We start from the raw sequence: 21,591 nt of genomic DNA, 5'->3' as shown, positions 1-21,591 counted from the left end.
TCTACCTGAACGTTGAATACAACGTACATATAACAGTCAATGTATAAAATTAAAGGTTTTATATGACGGCTATGATAGCGGAGTCACGTGGGTGATTCGAAAGGTGCACGAGAAATGATTGGAGATTAAATGAACAAATCTATCCGTTGATGTGAATATTCCGTGTTAACAAATTTTCTGTGAAATAAAAAAATACGACAAATTTTAATAGAATGTTTTGATGTGAAATCGGGTATTAGGCATTTCAAGTGAAAATTCTTGTAAATCGTTTGAATCAATGGACACTGAGTGAAATCATGTGCAATGGAAATTTCTCATTGGAAGGAAAAATTATCAATATCATTAAATGAAGCATTTGAATTTTAAGAAAGTCATCCGTAAAATGGGCGTGCGACATCATGGTGATGTATATCAGTCCGTAGTCTAACTGAACACAAATAATATTCGTTTCAAAGCATTGGAATAATTTTTAGTGTTAAAATTGATGATCTTTTCAGATTTCGAAGAGCGGTGTGCTTAAGACGATGATTTATTTTCTTGTATAACAACAAAATCTATTACAGTGAAAAGGAGTTGGATTTCAAATTCATATCTCATCTCTTTTAGAGCTATTCGAACTTTTCGACTATTGTAAGTATATTTGTTTTTCTATTTAGCAATGACATTCCGTCTCATCTTGCCTGTATCTCTTTAAGTTGAATAATAAATTGACAATCATAGACAATACCATATAATTTTATAGCAAAGAAAATCTTACTTTAACAGAGTGGCAAAAATGCAGACATATAGCTTCGCGTTGGTCAAATCAGACTGAATATGAATAACTTTATAGCAAATTAACAACGTCTTGACAACGTATCACACAGAGTCAAATGACTAGTGTATCATTATGCTTGTAGCTTTGTTGGCCTCTTCTCTATATCTTTAGCATTTTGATTTTTATTTATATATTTTTAATTTTTTCCAGAAGTTATGTTAAATACTTATTAAATGGATTTTTTTTCGAAAATTAAAGCGATCATTTGTTTTCCGGGTGTAATAACGCCTAGTCCATAGGGTTTTTAACGCATCAATATCATATATAAACAAACACCAGTCGGACAATTTAGCTTCAATTTTGATTGAAAAGGTTTTTAATGTTTCAGGGGTGAAATCGGGATAGACACAGTTGGGAAGAGGGGCAAATCAACTTTTAAAACGGGTACAGCTTCCGAAGAGAGAAAGTCTCTAGTTCCATTTTGCATATGCTACTAAGTGTATTTCAAAATGTAATTCATTTCATCTCGGGTGTCATTGACAAGTTTCTGCACCACTGTTACGCATCAAGAAGACCAAAGATAGTTTGTTTATTTCAATAGATATTTGAATATGGAGTTCACCATCACATTTTTAATATAAAATACCTTGAATAATTAATTTTCCATTTTCATGATATAACCTCGAAATTTACTATGGCGTGTGGAGAAAACATGCCATTATAATATCTATTGATAATTAAATTAAGATAATAGAATCTAATATACCGTATCCGAACCGCAGCTAAGACTTCCATCGATAGTACATTCAGATCTAATCGTTTTAAAGGCTTGAAAAATGTTAAAAGTGTTTAATATATTATCAATAGTATATAAAAGGGTTTTTTATAGGGTTTTTGCATAATTAAAAGCTAGAAAGTTGTCTCCGTATATCATTAAACGTAGGTTTCATTTGTTATGTTAAATAAATTTTGGCAAATAAAGATTGTTATCTCTGATCATTTGTTATCTTACAATACCGGTGTACGTAGAGAAATGATGCTATGCTGTAATGGATTTTATGATCATATTTTCGTATCACGGTTGCGAAATGTCGCATAGCTTCTATTATATGTCATTCGCGTTATTTCCATCCTATGAGCAATATCAAAAGTAACAAAACACGAGTTTGCGGCTTATACAGGCGTAATTAAGAACAGCACACCTGTGCTTTAGTTGACAATTTGCGTGACTCGATCCCAGTATTTACCAGCACCCTAATACTGAAATACCCGACTACTATTATCTTCAGAGCTACATTAAAATCAATACCGTTTACGCTAAGCCCAGTTCACCATTAAATAATATTTTAAAAATGTGTGGTTATCAAATTTCAAATGTTATTAGAAGAATTAGTCCTCAAATATTTGTCTTAGCATATTGAGTGCATGACATGATGGTGATTTACAGGATTACGAAAATTGATTTTAGGATTTTGTTTTATCATATTTTTGTTTACCAAACTGCTAGATTTCTTTGTGTGTGACCATTTTCATACTATGATTATGAAGTTCTCATTCTTTCGTTATTTACCCTTATAATTATTGTTTGTTTTAACACGTAAACGCGAACAAGTCACGGGTATTTTATTTGATCTGAAAATTTTAATGCTAATATACATAGTCAAGCAGGTTTAAGTAAAGAACTAAGTATGTTCACCCGGCCCAATACCCTAATACAAGTCTATCTCAATGAAGAACTACGCTAACCACCATCTTGTTCTTTAAACAGGGGTTTAGAAAGGTTTCATGAAACATATTACTCGAGATTTCTCGTAATAATGTATTTTCATAAAACAATCTTTCTAGTTATATTTTTTCTTTAGATATCTGATGTTTACAAAGCTAAACGAACAAAAATACTAACAAGCCAATTTTTGAATCAATGGGATTTGCAGCCGATCCCTGCCTTTGGGCATGTATATAATTCTAAAAAGATTACATGTCATGCACTTGAAGTTTTATAGTGCACTATTTGATGACCCCTGCATTTAAATCATACTATTAGTGTTTAAATTCATAAAAAATTCAATCCCCTGACTCGTCGCTAGAAATAGTAGTTTGCTTCCAGTGACGATACTCCTAGCAAAGTAGGAAAGCCAACAATGTACTCATGTATTAGAAAATACTTTATTTTCTCTTCACATCTCACTTGAGAAATATATATTTATGTTAATCTAAACAGTGACATATCGAATGGGCTAATATGTCAGATCCACTAGTATTTATCACGCACCTTAACTGTCTCGTAAAGCAAGAAACAGGTGTTCGTAAACCACTTCTGTTTATAATTCATTAAATCTAACCCGTACAATGACTTTTTTCTATCAATGTCACATTTTTCCATTCATAACTTTATTTTTACACCGACTAAAGGAAATGAATGGTTTTGGACACGTCTTATAATGGCTTTCGAGCTGCGAATAAATTAGAATCCGAAACGAAAAAAAGAGACCCTAGAGCAAAAGAGACGTTCCGAAAAGAGTATTTCAAATTATCTTATTCGTCAAAATTGAAATATTTCTTCACAAAGGAAAGGCAAGAAACGTTGAAATCTAATTAGATATTTAAATATGAGCTTGAAATGAAGGTGAGAACTTTATCGCATTAAACCGGGGAGTACTTGATTAATTGGGTAGTTTGCTCCAAACTTGACACTTGGAAAGATATATCCGAGCACCGAGTTGGAAAGTAAAAGATTACAACCAACGGTCTAAATCCTTAAAACGTAAATCTTTGTTTATATAAGTGTAATCTAGCCTTACCTAATCTATTTTATTTTTAATTCTTTGCCAAACATGGCTCGTTTTAAGTAGTATTGTTGGATTTTGATCTCAAAACACTTCTAATCGTCAAAATCGTCAACGTATTATTCACAGCTTGGCGGCCTTAACTTCCAACCTAGAAAAATGTAATATTTTACATATGTATGACTTAAAAAATTGGACTATGAGCAAACGGATTTGGAATGTCTTTGAGGCATTCTTATATATTTTTGTGATGTACCGTCAAGGGCAGTGTTTATTTTAAGACATAACAAAAGCTTTCTTTCGATTACAAGCCTCTATTCATCGAATTATTAGCTATGATTAAAAGGAACATTATAACAAACACGAGAGTTGTAGATTTATACTAACTGTTTGTTTTCACAGGTGGTTTGTTTGTATGTGAAGATTATAGCTTTCTAAAGTGGAAAAATCTGCAGTAAGGTCGAAAAAAATGTGACAAGATTTAAAAAAAACGGAATACATAGATGGATTATTCAAAACTAGTGGTTAAACAGATATGGAAGGAGTCAAATAAATTTCTAGGATGTAGAATGGAGTGTTGTGTTTAGGATTTGGAGTAAACATGAAAGTTCAGGAATTAGCAGTTGTGTCTCTGCTTTCAATATGTGTTTCGTGTCAAATTGTCCTGGATACAAAGGAGCTTTCGGTCGACATAGGACGAAGTGTGTACTTGAAAAGGGATGATATTCGATTTTCGCGGACAGAAAAGGGGGAGGAATGTAGAATAGAAGTTGTTAGAAATGATCCAATCACACAACGAGTAGGATATGTTGAACCTCACGTAAGTACACCTTAAAGTTGTCTGTTGTGCCATCACTCTCCCGATCCAAAGTTATTTTAACTTGCACAATTACCATTTTTAGATATTTATTGAACTTTGATATTATGACTTGTCAATAAGTCAATGTATTTACAATGGTTACAAATGTATAGATAAAAACTCAAATATTGATTTAATTATTAAATTAAATACATACAGCCAATAAATACACTTTTCCAATTTTATAAAATTCAGTAAAAATACTATCGTAAAAAGTATTCTAAAAAGACAGTGCAAGATGACTTGCTTTTTTTTTCTGGAAGCAACATTTATCATTAGAAAAATTAAATGATAGGTTAAAAGATATGCTTTTGAATGATTGATGCAGCTTTAACTCAATAAAATTGCGCCCCTCCCTTTTTAATACTTGATTAACTTTTATATTTTCTTCAGTCGAAGGCGTTAGTTTCAAATTCCATTTATATAAGAGAAAGAAAGGGAAAATATCATTTTCGAGGTACTTTGAAAAGGAACACAAGAATGCTCATTTAAATCATTTCTAAGTTTATTCAAATGAAATATATAATACATTTGCGGTGATTTTAATTGAAACTGTCAAATTTTTTCAGTTTATACATCTATTTTCTGTGACACACTGGTTTGTGTGATTATTATTAGTTGTTTAAATAAAACACTTGTCAAATATTAAAATTAATAGGTCACGAAGTATGAAAAACAGATAGACACAATTGCTTAATTAAGTCGATATTTCATTGATCATTTCTAATTATTGTGATATTAAAATTTTGTTAGATTTGACACAATATTCTGAAGAAGAAAAATGCGTGAAAAACACTCAACCCCCAATTTGCTTCACCTTTCTAGCATTTTCATTTTTACTACAAAGTTAACTATTTTGTTATGAAAAGTTAATCAATCACATACAGCCTAAAACAAAAATCATTAAAATAACATAAAATGCAACAAAAACGTGTCAAATATATAACACCGACTAAGCCTACAAGCTCTTAAGTTTACATTATATACGAAGATCCTCCCAATGTTAAGCAGAACAAAAATCAGGTGGAAAACAAATACCTCAGATAACGTTTTGATATCAAAATTATCTCCAGTTTGTTAAATCACAAAAAAAGAAAATGGGTAAGCATTATCCGACCCTCTGTTTGGTTTAATTTGCCAGAAAACTTCAAACGAAGAAGATATGCCACAGACGGCTTCAAATACATTGATGTCAAATTCAAATTGAAATGTATTAAAGTGTAGCCTCTTTTTTTTTACTTATCAATTTTCCAGATTCTTTTGCAGTTTTTCTTCAAGCTGTTTTAAAACTAAGACATGACAATATAGTGATGATGTAGCTTCTCTTTAAATCGCATTTTTATCGTTCATTAAATTTCAAAGAACTATCAAAATCCATCTTTAATGATGTCATCGCTATCTTTTTAGAGAATTCGCTATCATGATTTTTTTTTCATCTTTAGTATCATTTTGATATAAAGTTTCATTAATGAGTATATTCTCATGCAAAAAGGGACCCGAAAGGAAGTTGCATTCGTAACCCTAGTTTGACCTATAATCCCCAGTATTGGAACATCTGAATACCAAATACTGTATTCTTTTCAAGGTCAGAGGGGATGAAATGCTTGAAACCGCAGACACCGTGTTAGTATTTAAGTCTTTGTTATTTTATAATACATGGCGAACATAATGTTTTATACGTACGCTTAAGTTTAAGCAAAGTACAAAAGTATCGAAAAGTCGTTACACCGTAAGACAGAATCCGCCCACTATTTACAAAATGACAATGATTCTCCAATTAAGGACAATCGCTGCATCATGTAAAGATGTATTTCCTGCATTTAAATCGTGAGAAACATCGAAAAAGAAGAATGAATCTGACAATACAAAACCTCAACACAATAGATAATGTCTTCAAAGAAAACTGTATTTTGATTATGGATCTCACAACAGTACTTCAACCTTAAATCGCCTTAAAGATAACCAGCATATATGTATGTGCTTGTATATCATGGTAAAAAAAAACAAATAAAAAGCACTTTTTCGTCTGACGAGAAATCTTAGATCAGTAAAGGGTGCGAAATTACAGTTGTACACATTCTGTCTCATTAGCAAACTGTTTCATTTATACACTTAAGAGTGTGTCCATGCAAAAACAAGGCAGAGGGTGGCACGTGAGAAATTTTGTTTTAAAAAAATCATCTATAGCATATAAGAAATGCATATTTTCTCAAAGTTGAATGTTTGTTTAGGATTAAAGAGAAATAAATTACACAGGAAGTATTGACATTTATTGAAATAAGGAGATAGCTCGTAATTTTGCAAAAATTGTTTGCTTTGTTAAGGAACTTTAAAATCATTTTCTGATCATCCATTGTCGCTTAAAACAATCTTTTACATATTTACCTTGTATGATACAAATATTACTTTGAAACTAAAAATTCAGTTGAAAAAAAATATGTGGTGCCACCCATATCATAGAATTTGACTGATTTTAACATGGACAGCCTCTTAAAAAATGTGGGCTTTATTTGATTGTTGAAATCACAACATATGGAAGGATGAAGTAGCATTGCATGGGAGTTTACTAATAAACTCGTAAAAATATAAATTTGATTAGTTCTGACGTAAGAGACCACATTTAATAAACATGATCATATACAGTTATCCATCAAATTATTATAAAAACATATCAATTCGTTTGTTTTGCACATGACAAATTTGTTGCATAGTTTGCGTAGTTCAGAGTGATGATATTTGAAATGTTGACCACCTAGAGACAAGTTATTTTAGATTAATCTGTGACAGGACCTTTAGACCTTAAACGCCCCTATTTAAATTTCGGAATTATTTTTATGCGGAGTGATGATAATCGTAATTGAATTTCCGACTTCTTTTCTCGGCTGGATTTGAAATAGGAGTGCAAAAATATCTGTAAGGTGATACGAAAGGGTTTTCTTGCATGATGGCAGCGGGACAAAGTACAAACTATGTACCAGGTGTTTAAGCTCGGAAATCACACATGAAAGATACTGTGATGGACAGAGCCCTAATTCATTTGACACTTTTACACCCTAACCACACGTAACGTGGGTCAAAAACCATTTTATAAGCTTGTTGACAGACAATTCTAGCGATGTTACTGACATAGTGAATTATAGATTTAAATTGACACTGTGTTATTAACGATTCATTCGTATTCGGGATACAATTGGCAAAAAATAACTCCATTGTATCTAATGAATGTTACTGAATATTTTAAATAGGATCTTGCAAAAATAAAAAAAAAAGCTACAGTAATATAATGCATTACTTGATAAGATACTGATCACATTGTCAGTATATGTTCGTGTTGTAATAGAAACTTTGTACAATTACTGAAATAAAAGTGGACAGATTCCAATATAACCGTTTTTAAGTTCATTAAAGGTATATGAACATAAACCCATTTGTATCAGTAATACAATTAGTTTTATATGCATGCAAATAAGTAATTCCGTTTTTCCTCATACATCTATCTCGTGTTGGGTGAAAGTACGAATAATTCCTTCTGACTGGCCCAAATGCATGTTGATTAACCCTCGAAAATATATAAGTAAGTACTTTGATGCTTAGCTGTTTGAATTGTTGGCAATATTTTCTAAGTACATTGATTCCAAAAGTTACTTGCACCTATTAGTTGACTTGAAAACCCAAATCAATTATCTGACGTTTCGAACTTAGAAAGCCAAGGTGGAATGCAAATTCAAATAAAGATGATATGCTAACGTCATCCTTCACATAGATTTATTTCTGGTCAACAAGAAGAAACGACGTGGATTTCCCTGAGAAAACTTACTTGAGTACTATTCATAAGCTGCATATAACTTGAAGTGATTTACTTGGGAGATCGTCTAACGCTATGACTCTTCTAAACCGTTAATTTATCGCCGACAATACAATTAAACGATCACGATTGGTATAATTTGAGGCTTTTTAATGCCAGTGCATGAATTATAACAATTTACTTCAGTGTGGTATGCAGAATGTACAAATAAAACGGGTTATAAAACTAGGGGAAAGTACGTTAGTAGTCTACAGATATTTAGTATAACATTTCTATTGATGCAGTTCTGTTTAATTTAGGACGGAATTGCTACATGAAATAATAGTGGGTTGTTGCCAGAAAGTAAAATTTACTAAGAGTTTTTTTCATTGATATCTGAACTTCACATCTCGTTTACAATGTTCATTTTTTTTCTCAGACACTTTCAGTGAAACGTAAAAGTAGATTTTTTCTTTTTTATCAGAGGGTGATATTCTACACTGTCAATACGCCTTGAGAAAGACTTGGGAATAGAATTTTCGGCACATTAAATCAGTTCTTGACAATATATCAGTTGTCGAAGTGCTTAAGAAGTAATAAAATTCAAATTATCACAGCTATTGGTTGAAGTATCTATTGAGCAGTTGTTCAAAAGAAGCCGTGCAGGGGTGAAAAGAAGACGTGTACTCCATCAAAAATCAAGTCTTCGCCAATACATCTGTGAATAGAAATCTCCTTGTTGTCGAGTTTTAATGGCGATTTTATTCATCGTGTACCCTGATTTGTTAATCTCGTCATAATGAGATGGAATTCCATTCAAGCATTCATTTAAACGGCCTGGCATCAGAAGGGTAACATTTCTGCTATATAGGAAAATAGATTGTTTGAAAAAAGATTAGGGTTTCAGCAAAAAGCAAACATATTCATGAAATACGAGTCCTTTTCGCATTTGGTGTAAACAAAGCACAAATTCATCAAAGAAAGAATGTTTGAGCAATGTATTTTCCATCCAATTATCTAAAAGTTGGAAAAAGTATATTTACAAACAGTTTTGTTTATATTTGAAGAAAAGGTGTTAAATTGACTAGTAAATCTGTGAAAGGCTGTACCAAGGCGAAAATATTACAAATAAAGAAAACAGGTGACAATGAACGTTTTTTTTACATAGGACAATCAAATGTTTGTAATATATATTCCCTTTTAAAACCATAAATGACAAATGGTTTTATATTATCGTTCACAAGTCAGGGGATTTACAAGCGCATTTAAGCATCTTTTGAAATGAAATTATTCTAACTATCCAACTTCAATTCTAGAAGAACATATTAATTTTTGAAGGAATGTCATCCCTGCTGCGTTTAAAGTTACAAAAATTATTTTTGAATATTTTGAAGAGAGTGAAGACACTTCAGATATCATTTTAAAACTGATTTATGAAGATTGAAACAGGGGAGGTTATCCACAAGATACCTTCATGAGCTAATCAGGTGTAGTTAATTACCAGCTATTTGCTATGATTGATGTCCTTCCAAAATTGGATAATCTTTGGCGTTGAATAATGTAAACTTTGTAGCTCCTGGTTTGGTTAATGTTAATGAAGGTGTCTTTTGATTTATTTGTCTAGTAATTATGTTGTGTTTTACTTTACAAAAGTTTATGTTAGATGAATTTACGGAGAAAGAATACTGCCATCAAATGTGAAGAATTAATGATTGTTACCCGCCTTCAAAAATGCTCTCACTTCTGACATGATATTAGGCGGAAAGCAAAAAAAAATATATGTGTTACAAGAAGTATTTTGGGCGTAAGCCATAATATCAAAACCTAAAAACCTGCATTTAGAAAATGGTAAAAATTTAAGCTAAAGTATTTTTTGCTGTAAGTGATAATTTTGTAAATGGTTAGTTAACAGGATTGTGATGTTGAATGATGAACAAGCCACCGACCCTAAGGCCCGTGCCGATGAAAATGTTCACTCAATAACTTTCTCACATCATTCCTTTGACAAGTCGTTTGTTTAAGATAAACAAGGCAGAAAATTTGCCTGAGCGTAAACATGCATGCAGTAAATTGAGATATAGAATTGAAGCCAAGCCCCGCACCTGTACTTTAGCTGCAAGGTATCTACTTGACCATGCACGGGACCAATAAAAAAGGGTTTTTATTTACATTAGGTCGACCTCAATTAGGTGTAATTATGTTGATGCGGTGTTTTGGCTGTAAAGGGAATTTGAATTACAAATGTATATGAAAATTTGCCAAATCGGAAATATCAAAACGACATAACATTTTACTTAATGAAAACTTTTAAATTTTCCGTTGAAATGCTTTAATTCAAACGTATATATCATGAATTTTTAATTACTTCATGAGGCAACGGTTTTGTCGATCAAAATTGTGAAATATATTTTCTATAAAGTATAGAAACAAGAATTGATAAATTAAATTTCATCGTTAAGTTAAAAAATATTGAAAACAGTTTTGAAACCCAACACGACACTGATCATGCATGTGTGATTTATTATGTTGTAAAAACGATATGATGCTACTTTTTCAGTTTTATTGGAACAGAAGTAAACTTTTTTGCAAAATTAATATGTTTTCTAAAAGAAATATAGGCTATTAGATAAATAAACTGCAAAAATTAAACTATTCTGCAGGAACAGGGTAATTATTTTACCGACACTGATCGCGTGTTCGATATGTTGCTTCTCATACTGCTGATAGTGTTAAACAGATTATCAGGATAGCGTTGCACAGCTTCGCCACATAACATGCTCGTAATGAGCTGGAACTCACTAAAAACACTAATAAAACATAAATCTGTCATTGAACTTGTCTGTTTCATTCCCTTTTCTGCAATGTTTTTTTATCATGTAACTTACTGTTTTGTTTTGTCGTGTCCTTTTATGTTTTCTTGATTTCTGATTCGTTCATATGGCTCTTACCTTGATTCCACTTTCTCAAGATGTTTGTCATGATGCTACAATTTTAACAAGATTGTTTTGAGTGAAACGTTGTACAAAATAATTTATGTTGTGCTCCTTAAAAGCTCAAACTTGTCGTCTTTAGTAACTTGTAACTGCGACAGTGCACATATGTCAATGTTAATGGCAATGTTTTGGTATCATTCTGTTTAGAACTTAGGCATACCAGTGATCATTTTCAGAAATTTTACTGATATACGAAAAAAATTCCGCTTTTTTAAGGAAAAACCATGTATTTAAAGTCTTCCTTTTTATTAAGTTGCGTGTAAAATCTGGTTAAGAAAGTTAGAACATATGGAAATCCGTCTCCTAATGACCAATTAATATATAATTATTCAAGTTCCAAAGGGAAAGCTAACAAAAGATGCAAAGCATGTCTTTAGAATTTGTTTTACATGTGCTGTGCGTCTGCGATGGGAAACTATTTGTTATGACGTCGAACAGACATGTAATGTACAGATGTTTTGGATGGGCACGCAGTGAGACAGAATAAAAAAATAATTATTAATGGTCGTCACAAGTGTTTCCAATATAATTTATTAATGATTGTATTGTCTGCGCTAGTTCAAGTTATCAAATTATCGTTAAACACAATTTGAACAAGGGGGAACACTTCTTCTTATGATATTTTTTTATGCAATAGTTATAACAAAAACACTTCTTTTTATGACACCATGTGGCATTTTCACTACTTTTGCAGTATATGCCATACGACAGAAAACGTCACAGAAAATAATGAATCACTATTAAATAATTTGAATTCTTTTTCAACAGAAACATGACACTTTATTGGGCTTTATAAGGTTTTACCTTCACACGTTAAATGTTCAAAGTAAAAATTTGTGATTTTAGACGACCAATGATAGATAACAACTATTCTATATCTCTGCCATTACAAATTATCTTAAACGTTACCGGATTACACTCACTTGCAGTATGACGGGTGCTGCTGGCGGAGCAGGACATGCTGACCCTTCCGAGGCACCTGATGTCACCAAGGTTTTTTTGTAGGAGTTAATACTACTGTAGTTTTGCAGTTTTTTGTTTTACGTCTTGTTTTGCCTTATCTTCAGGTTGTTTTTTTTAATGTAATCTATTTTATTCGGTTTGCTACATTGCATGTATCGATTGTCTTTGTTTCATGTTTTCATGTTCTGGCCATGTATTTGGATTTTGACCCATTTTCATGCTTCGGTTTTCTTTTTTCGATATTTATTTTTCATTTAGTTTTTAGTATTACATGTTTAAAACGTTGACAAGATTCTTGTGTTCCATTTAGTATCAAGACACCAGGAACGATTGCAAAAACACTAAATGCTGGTTGGTTTGAATACCAGGAGCAGGACAAAATAAAACACAAAAAGAAGAAAATTATGCTTTTTTCATTATGTATCTTAAAGGGTCATTAGTCTTATACTTGCGAATGAATGCAAAAAGAGACTCTAAACCACAAAATTAAGTTTTTAGAAACTTAAGTACTGGGTAACATTTAGCCTAAAACGTAATCAGCTTTGTTACTTAAACTTACATTGTTTAGGTCTCAGGTGGCGTTTGCAAACTTACTCATGGTGTTTCAGGATAAGATTCTTCGCGCCAGCTGCACTCTTGCTTTTTCAGCAGATCTTTCTGTAGAGCTCTGGTAATCATCTGCTTTACATCCTAGATAACAAAGAGTTGAAAGTTAAATCAAAGAAAATTGCACCGCATATAGATTAAAGGTTTAGAATCAAATATTTTTATGTTTTTATGACAGTTGTTACGAAAAATATGTTACTTTGTAACAGCTTGACACAATAACCAACTTATTTATTGTTGAATTCATGGTCAGGGATTTATATAGTTTGATTGATGTGTAATGAAGACCCTATACCCTTCGGCGTGTGTCTTGCAAGACGCAGGCACATATCAAGCCTACCTGCATGAGCACCTGAGTTCGCCCCAGATATTTAACGGAGTATTCGTTTTTCTGTGTGTGCTTTTTTAGTTCTTTTTTGTTTGTTTGTTGTTGTATGATTTGTTTTCCATGTATTGTCCTCTTGGTATTCCCGGTGTTGTCTCGTCCAATGAATTCCCCTTTAATATTTGTGGTTAAGAAACTGCTACTGCGTCTATAAATATCTTTAAGGTTTATTTTTAGAGAAAAAAAATTAGAAAAAATGCCTTCGGGTAAGAACATCAACACTGATTCAGTGTAAGTTTTCTAGAAAGTGTTGAAACATTTTCTTAACGGGGTTTGTCTTGGGTGTATCCACATCAGGGTCACTTACAAACTGAACCAACTTCCCATAGATGAAAATGATACTAGTAAACTGTAACAATTTATCAACCTTTAATCGTACACTAGTATTTACTTGACATAAACAATTACAGTTTAGAGGGAAATGGTAGAAAAATCAAGTTACTTGCAAGAAAAAAACTCCACCATATTAAATAAATACTGCACAACTTGAAAGGCGATATTACATCATAAAATACAATTACATTAAGAGATATGGCTAGTACATCATCATAAAACATTGTTGTATACAATCTACCATTCAAATTCTCTCAGATATGTAAACAAAGGGAACAATTGCATATTTTCACCTAACATTACATGATCTTGAATATGAAACCGCTATTTTGAAGTACATTCATCCACCTTGTATGATAAATACTCTCAGTTTCGTCTCGTATCTGATAAACATGTTATAATTGTAGCACTGACCTTCCTATGATCATGTAAAGTATTTTAATTGGCAATAGTAATGCATGTTTTCTCTAATACATGCACTATATTATCTGGATATTGCTAATAAAAAGATTGATTTGCCAGTTATGTAATTATTTTTGATGAAGTTTTAGAACATTAAAAATTAAATTGGCAATTGATGGTGCTTTTTGCCAGAAATTTAAGTAAAGATAATTTCATATTCAGGTGTTTCAAAATTTAATACTTTTTCTCGCATTTTTAAGTTTTGCATATCAACATAAAATTGAATTTCCACATATGTAATGAATAAATATTTGAACATATTGTACCGTAAAGTGTCTCACAGCCATAGGTCATGGTCATCAAAAGTTCTAGTTGAGGTGTCGAGATTTCAGACCACTCGATGTGCCCCAACTCTATTGTGATTAAGTTATTGTCGAGGCGTTACATTATGGGCATATTAGGAAGCTGTATAGGGTTGCTGACCATTTACGTCTAGAATTTTGAATACTCAGCAATAAATAGAGCCACATAAGAACAATTAACCCGGTTGAGACAATTGGAATATACCATTTGTTTTATTAGAATTCATAATGGGATGAATTAAAACTCGAGACTATGTTCAACATTTATAGAGCAATGAACGTTTTTAAATTCTTCCATACTTTTAAAGTAATACGATATATTTTTCAACAAAATTAGATAATATTATCACAATGAACAATCAGTTACCCGAGTGCCACTGGGTAGACACAGGTGTCTTTCAAGTCATTAGGGGGTAATAGTGTGGAAATTACAAAATATAAATCAACCAACTTCATTATTTATTGTATTATTATTAAATCAAACGTATAAATTATTTAAACAAATTATTGATTACGGATGAGTAAGATATTACTAAACACAAATTTATGTCGGTAACTGAAACTAAGAATAAACTTAGGTGTAACACTACAACGAGTACTATAGCAAATACGACTGAGGTCGAAAGATCTCTGCGGTAGATACTTAAAAGGAATTTAATTGAGGTAGTATAAAATTATGTCTTTTATCAATCAATTCGAAATACGGAGTTCAACAAGAGTCCAAAATGAAGCCACAATTAACACCTGGCAAGGGTTTTTGGTTAAAGTTAACCTATAATAAAACGACCACCATCTACGTTCCGTATTCAAGAGTGCTCTTGTTTGACACTTCCACAGCCCTTTTATTCATAAGTATTAAATGACAGGCCAAATGCGAGTGTTTGGGCGATGAAAGTGTCTTGTTAGTATCAACCCAACAAGGACATTGTACAATAGAGTTGGTTATTAACCGCTGTACCGTAATTCAACGATTCCCATTAACACAATGCCGTTTCGACTGAACAATAGTGTGGAAAACCCTACGTCTTTTTTTTCCGACGCAGTCGGTATTGAGTTCGCATTAACATCACGTGACATCCATGATGTTTAACCATGGCAACCTAACCGATGTAGCTTACAAACTTGCATTTGATTGGACAACTGTGATAGCAACCGTGAAATTTAAGGCTACATTGGAGGCATAGGTGTCCGAAATATTTTCGATCAATTTTATTTATTGAATAATCTATTATTAATCGAATTATTGGAAATAGTGTACTTGTTGCACCAATAAAATATTTGAAATACGAAACATAGTACAGTAATCACACAGTTCTCCAATAAAGAAAGGGGGAATATTCGTCGGCTATCTTTTTAAAGATAGAACTTGTTTACATTGAACACCTTTGTCACCTTTGTCACCTTTGACCAGTGTTTCCAAGTGCAAGTCGTTGTTTAGGAGATGCAAAATCATCGAGTCTCAGACTTGATAATAAAATTTTACCCCCTCCCCTATTCGAAGAAAAAAAAACTTTATTATTGGGAGAAACATCCGCTTCATTTTCTTGAATACTCCATTGACTAGAGCATACTAAATTTTCTAACCTTAATTTACTGTAGTATCCATTCATAAATTCGAATGAAAACGTTGATTTCGTGATCATGCAACCTTATAAGCATGATTTCAACGTGTGTGGGGGACCCTTAAGTAGATAAAAAACTTTAACAGTCTAGGAAAAAAAACAGAGTGTCACTACTCAGATCGTCAAAACATGCATGTAGGTAAACTATAATAATACCTTTAGCTCAAAATTTACGACTTCAAATTCTAGTCATAATCTCTACCGGTTTAAAATACAGGGGTCGTTTGACCTTTCTGGAAGATTTCCTTAATATTTTTGGCATAAAACAAACATACAACGGTGATGTTGTCAACTGACAAAATGCAATATTATTCAATGAATTTCATAAATGCGATTTTTAATCGTCAAGAGTGCCCATTATTTACGGACTTTGAAGTTTTATTGCTTAAACAATTTTGAAAGTTTAACAATAACAACACCGTAATGTGCTCTTTATCGAGAATAGTGTTCCACGATATTTCCCATGCAACCTAGCGAACTTTCAAATATTTCGTCGCCATTCGTCTGTCTACTAACCCTTTCTTTAAAAAGCAATAAAGTTAAATTAATATTTATCAAACGAATTTAGGTGCAAATTTGAATATCAAAACGAATCCCATAGCAAAAAAAGCGCTTTAATGGTATTTTTTGTTCACGCCTCTTTAAAAGTGAACCGGGTTGCAAGGTAAATTGTTCAATTTAGAGATACACTCCAGAAGTCGCTCACTGATTCAGTATTATCACCATGAAATTAATTTTACAACATAAAAAAATTATCTTTTCAATTGGTGTAACTTCAGTACTGAAAAAGGAAACTGGCGCAATGACGAATTGAAGGTGGCAAAGTACTTACATTAGTAAAATGAATTTGATAAATTAAATAGAATGGAGTTATTTGTGATGCAATTTGGCATTAAATAAAGGATTAGATCGATGGCAAGTTCTTTTGGTAAACCAATTTGAATCAATCAAACCTTTCAACATTAAAAGAAATATAATAATTGTGATTTTAAAAAGTCAGAATTGCAATTTAAAATTCCCTTGCAGTTAGTTTTACAGTTCCTTTTATACTTTGAAAAATGTAAAATGACTTTTTACTGTTCACTCAAAGTTGAGCTAAGATTTTGTTTATTTTTACGGAATGCTCCTGACAATTTAGTTTGAACGGTATTTTTAACACACAGAGTGTGATGTAAAAGAAAAAAGCTCTCCGAACAATTGGAACACCTGTGTCTCAGAAGAAAACAAATATAAAGTCTCAAAAAGCCAATTCCAAATTTGAACTACCATTAAAAGTAAATATTTTCCCGTGTCTTATAATTGTTATGGTAAAGAAACGGATACACGAAAAGCAATTGTAATTTGCAAATTATCTTGCTGTTTGCATGCCTAAATCTAAGAATTAATAACTTTACAATTACATTTCGACTTCTCAGTTGACTCATATAGTTGAGCATCAACTTTTATAAAATATGTACAAGAGGTTTTGACAAAGAACCTGCAAAGATAAGAAAATAACTGGTTTGTATAGGGTGCTTGTTTAAACCCTGACAGAGAACAAGAAAACTAAGAACACCTGTATCAAAAAGAAACTTAATTTACCAAAATTTTAAAAGCTGACATACAATATCATTAGTCAAAAAGTTTGTTACAGCAAAATAAATTTGTTCGTTTGTTCCTCTTTATTTACTGAGTAGAAGAACTCTCATTGAGAAGAAATTATCCATTGATTTTTTTCTATGGAATTCATAAATTTTATTCCCTTTGCTGCTGTATAAATGATTGTTAGAAGCGTTCCAAATAATGGAAAAAAATATAAAAAAGACGTATTTTGACTTTTAACTTTTTCTCAAGAAGTTATTATCTATCAGCATGACAAAGACAAATGAATACGAACATTAGAATATGAAGAAAAAAATATTTGCATAATATGCTTGTTTAAACAAAGAAATCACAATTAGAACACCTGTATGTAGAAGGTATTTTTTCTTATTATTTCTGAGTAACTTTTTAAATTTTTATTCGGCTTCAAATTTTGTTTACCTTATAATTCAATTTGCGGGTAAAAAATAATTGATCGAGAAGACAGTTTAGCTCTTTTATAATTCTTTTATAAAATAAAAAGTAATATTTAATTACACCGCAATTATGATTTTGACCAAAAAAAAGGAAATTCATTAATGTTTGAATGTCTGCTTCTCAACTGACACAAATTGCGAGTGAATTAGATAATCTTTGAATGGTTTTCACATGTGAAAGTGCCATTTATAACAATAATAAAATAATAATAAACGTTATTTTTTTCCTGCATCCGGGCAGTATAGTATAACCTCGTTATTTGAAATGACAACCAATTCATAAATGGGATAGGTGGAAAGAAGAGGTATGAGTAAAATTCCAAGAAAACTGCTCATAAAGAAATACAAAGAGACACATCTTTTTGCATATTTAACATTTGAAATGTGCAAAAACTGTCTCTAAACAACAAGATGTTCATTTTTCAAAATACACACTACCAGGAACGAACTAAGACAAACACCAATTGAAATGCGTATGCCAAATAAAGAAGTTTTAGGCTTTGTTTATATAAGGAAAATATAATCAATTATTATATAGATGACAGTGATTTACCAAATGTACCCAGTGTATTTTTTTCTCGATAATTCACACTGTGAAATAAATTCGGTAATTTCACTCTCGCTCTTTCTCACGCCAAAACGTCACAACACGAATATCAATCCGCCGTTCACCAAATTTTTGATTTATGTTGAAAATAATCAATAATGGAGGAAATCTATATAATAAATAAGATAATCAACTGGTTATCGTGAATAACCAAAATATGATCACTCGTGCCAAGAACGCATTAAGATTTAACTCGTGCATGGAACAAGTTCCGCACACTCGTTAAATCTAGGCGTTCTTCGGCATTCATGATCATATTTTGGTTATTCACTCTTTCCAATTAATTATCCTAATAGTCTTTCATTATGGTGGTTTTTTTTTTGTGAAACATACATACAAGCATTAACTGTGCTGAACAAGTCATATAATCTTTAATTTTTACATGGTGGTATGAATATTTTCTTTTGGAAAATATCTTAATTTGTCTAAAGATTCATAAAATTCGAGAACTATTTAAGTTTGTTCGTATGCTGAAATGACTTCAATGAGAACTGCAGTCTATGCATATCATAACACAAAATAATCCTACAAGCAAAAAGTGGATACCTTAAAATACATAATGCTTATCACACCAAAACGCTTGAGTTTTAACAAATGTTAATCAAATGATTCTTTTATCGCTTAACTTCATGCATTTTATCACAATATTCTATCAACGCCAATAACTATTATCATTTAGCTGTCAAAATACCACACACTTAAATTTTAACTACTTTACATTGCTTAGATTTGGAACTGATACGAATCTTTCCCTGTTCATTCAAGTTTTGAACCAATTTATACGACATTCGTGGTGATACTGTATGGTCTATGACAATCCTTTCTTTTCTTTTTTTTTCACAGAAACGATATACTTTTAAAATTAATCAGCACTTATACCAAAAGAAGAAAATGTCGAGATTAAATTTTATGAATGAAAAATTCGGATGGAAATTATTGATTTTATTTAGAAAGAGGGTTAGAACATCATTATAGTATAATTGTCCTCTTAATTACTTCCTGTTTTGTAACGAATTCTACTTTGAGTTGAAGTTTTAGAAATATTAGGCAAAAAAATGATTGTTCTATGATGATTGTTCTTGATTTTTTTCTTCTCATTGCCTAACACTCTTGCAATGTTAACCTGGTAGTCTTCTGTGGGTCTTTGATGGTTCTATACAGTGTTTCATGTATGGTGAATGGTTTTTGGTATTGTTCATATGTGTTCTCTCCGATTTTCAAGTTTTGTACATGTCTGAAGTATTATTCTTCTCCATATTGACGCATGGCTGAATTCGATCGTTCAACGTGTCATAATTTTCCTTTCCTCTTTCGTCTACCCCGGATTTGACTTTTTATGAGCAACTCGGCGAGTGTTTCTATAAAAGCAGAGTACGCTTACCCTACCGGTGCACCCGGTCCATGCTCCCAGTTTTTAGTGGGGTCCGATTTGCTCATTTACTTTTGTTACTTTGTATGTATTATTTTAGTTACTTTATGTTTTTTGTTGTAATTTCTGTTTTCCATGTCGGGTCTTTGTCCCTGGATCACATTCTTTTGATTTCCGCTAGAATCTTGGTTCCCTTGATCACTCTATGTAGATATTACTACATTGTGTCCAGTTCTGAATCTGAAGACTTAATCTGTAGGTATTTCAAATTTTAATTATTACATGAAGTCAGAAGAAATTAACAAGTTTACTACATTTTGAAATGTTCAAATGGTGTAGAAGTTGATTGGATAGTTCAATTAGATCTATAAAGGACAAAATTGCGCAAGCTGTAATACGAGTTATACACGTACATATATGAAGAGTAGATTTTATTTTTTTATATTTGTAGTTTTTTTTTTTTTTTTTATATGTCGTAACTTAACACTACATGTATTTTTTCCTGTCTCCTCCGCAGACCCATAGCCACTTCTTGACTCAATACATATGAAATGACGAATATACCCTCTGCGCAGGAGATTTCTATTCTTTATTATATGTAATAAGATTATAACAAGTGCAATAAAAGCAAAAAATTTTGCTTCTTGTATGCGCCCATATTATGAATTGAAATCAATGAAGTTATCAATGTAGACTCCTATAAAAAGATTACTTCATCATCGTTCTGTGAGCAAATTAAAAGCTAAAAGCATACTTGTACTTTCACATCATTTAAGGCTACGTTATAAATAAGTCATCACCAATTAATTTTTAAAATTAAGCTCTAATGAGCACATACTAGTTTTTCACTTTTTCTCTTTGATAATGAAGATGCTATTAGTTCTGCTTCAATATACCATAACTTAGATTTTTGCCTTAAGATGTAACAACTTCAATGTTCAATAGCTAGAAATTTGTCTGGAAAAGCTGTTTAATGAATGAATGCTACATTAACTTCTTTGTCAAAGTTTCATGTCTTCTTTGATACTTCTTCTTTTCTGGCGTTAATTAACAGGTATATGGTTTCTTACGTGTCTTCATCTTGTGTTCAATTAATTTTTCCCTGTCAGAATCCCGGAGAGGAATTCATTGTTATCTTTGCATTCTCTATATCCTTTCATTTACGTATATTGACAGTTGTAAAATAAACACAATGTTTTTCTCTGCTTCATTTAACGTTTGAGTGAACTCTTTTTGCTCTTTGACAACTGCGTTGAGAAGCTGCTGTCAGTCTCTGAAAGGATCTTGAATAGTTTAATCTGCATTGTGTTGATGTTCCTTCTGTCTAAGCATTTTTATGATATATTTGAACATCCAAGATTATCCTATCATTTGTTTCTCAATATGATAAACGACGTGTTGAAAGTTACGTTAAAATGTTAGCAAAAACTCTCCATTGAAGCAAACAGTCAAGATGTTATTGTTCTAATAAACCTCGACGTGCCCACTTATTAACAAAACAGTATTTTCTTTAATATAATTTATTTTCAAATAAGAGTATAGAACTTTCATAAGAAATATGCCAATAATATCTTGCCATATTCAAACTACTTTTTTTTTCTCAAAATGACTTCGCGAAACCTAATCAATCTTGACCAAGTGATTAAACGCCTCCTCTATGTATCAGTTCAGTCGTTTAAAATACATACGTCATCTCAATGCATCGG

The 21,591-nt window shown here is 31.7% G+C and overlaps 1 protein-coding gene across 1 annotated transcript in view; it reads left to right on the top strand.

Annotated features, from left to right (window-relative positions):
• Positions 1 to 21,591, top strand: part of LOC148628562 (FRAS1-related extracellular matrix protein 1-like) — a 39,160-nt gene continuing 17,569 nt past the window's right edge. The window contains exons 1-2 of the mRNA XM_088590233.1: positions 1 to 630; positions 3,946 to 4,363. Coding sequence (XP_088446359.1) covers positions 4,145 to 4,363 — 219 coding nt within the window. The 5' untranslated portion in view covers positions 1 to 630; positions 3,946 to 4,144. The remainder of the gene's footprint in view (positions 631 to 3,945; positions 4,364 to 21,591) is intronic.

This window comes from Perna viridis, chromosome 1 (genome assembly GCF_037379345.1).
Source record: "Perna viridis isolate PV_CMFRI_1.1 ecotype Kerala chromosome 1, ASM3737934v1, whole genome shotgun sequence".
NCBI classification, from domain to species: Eukaryota; Metazoa; Mollusca; class Bivalvia; order Mytilida; family Mytilidae; genus Perna; species Perna viridis.
The sequence above is the reverse complement of the archived record's forward strand: the minus strand, read 5'-3'. Positions and strand labels throughout refer to the sequence as shown.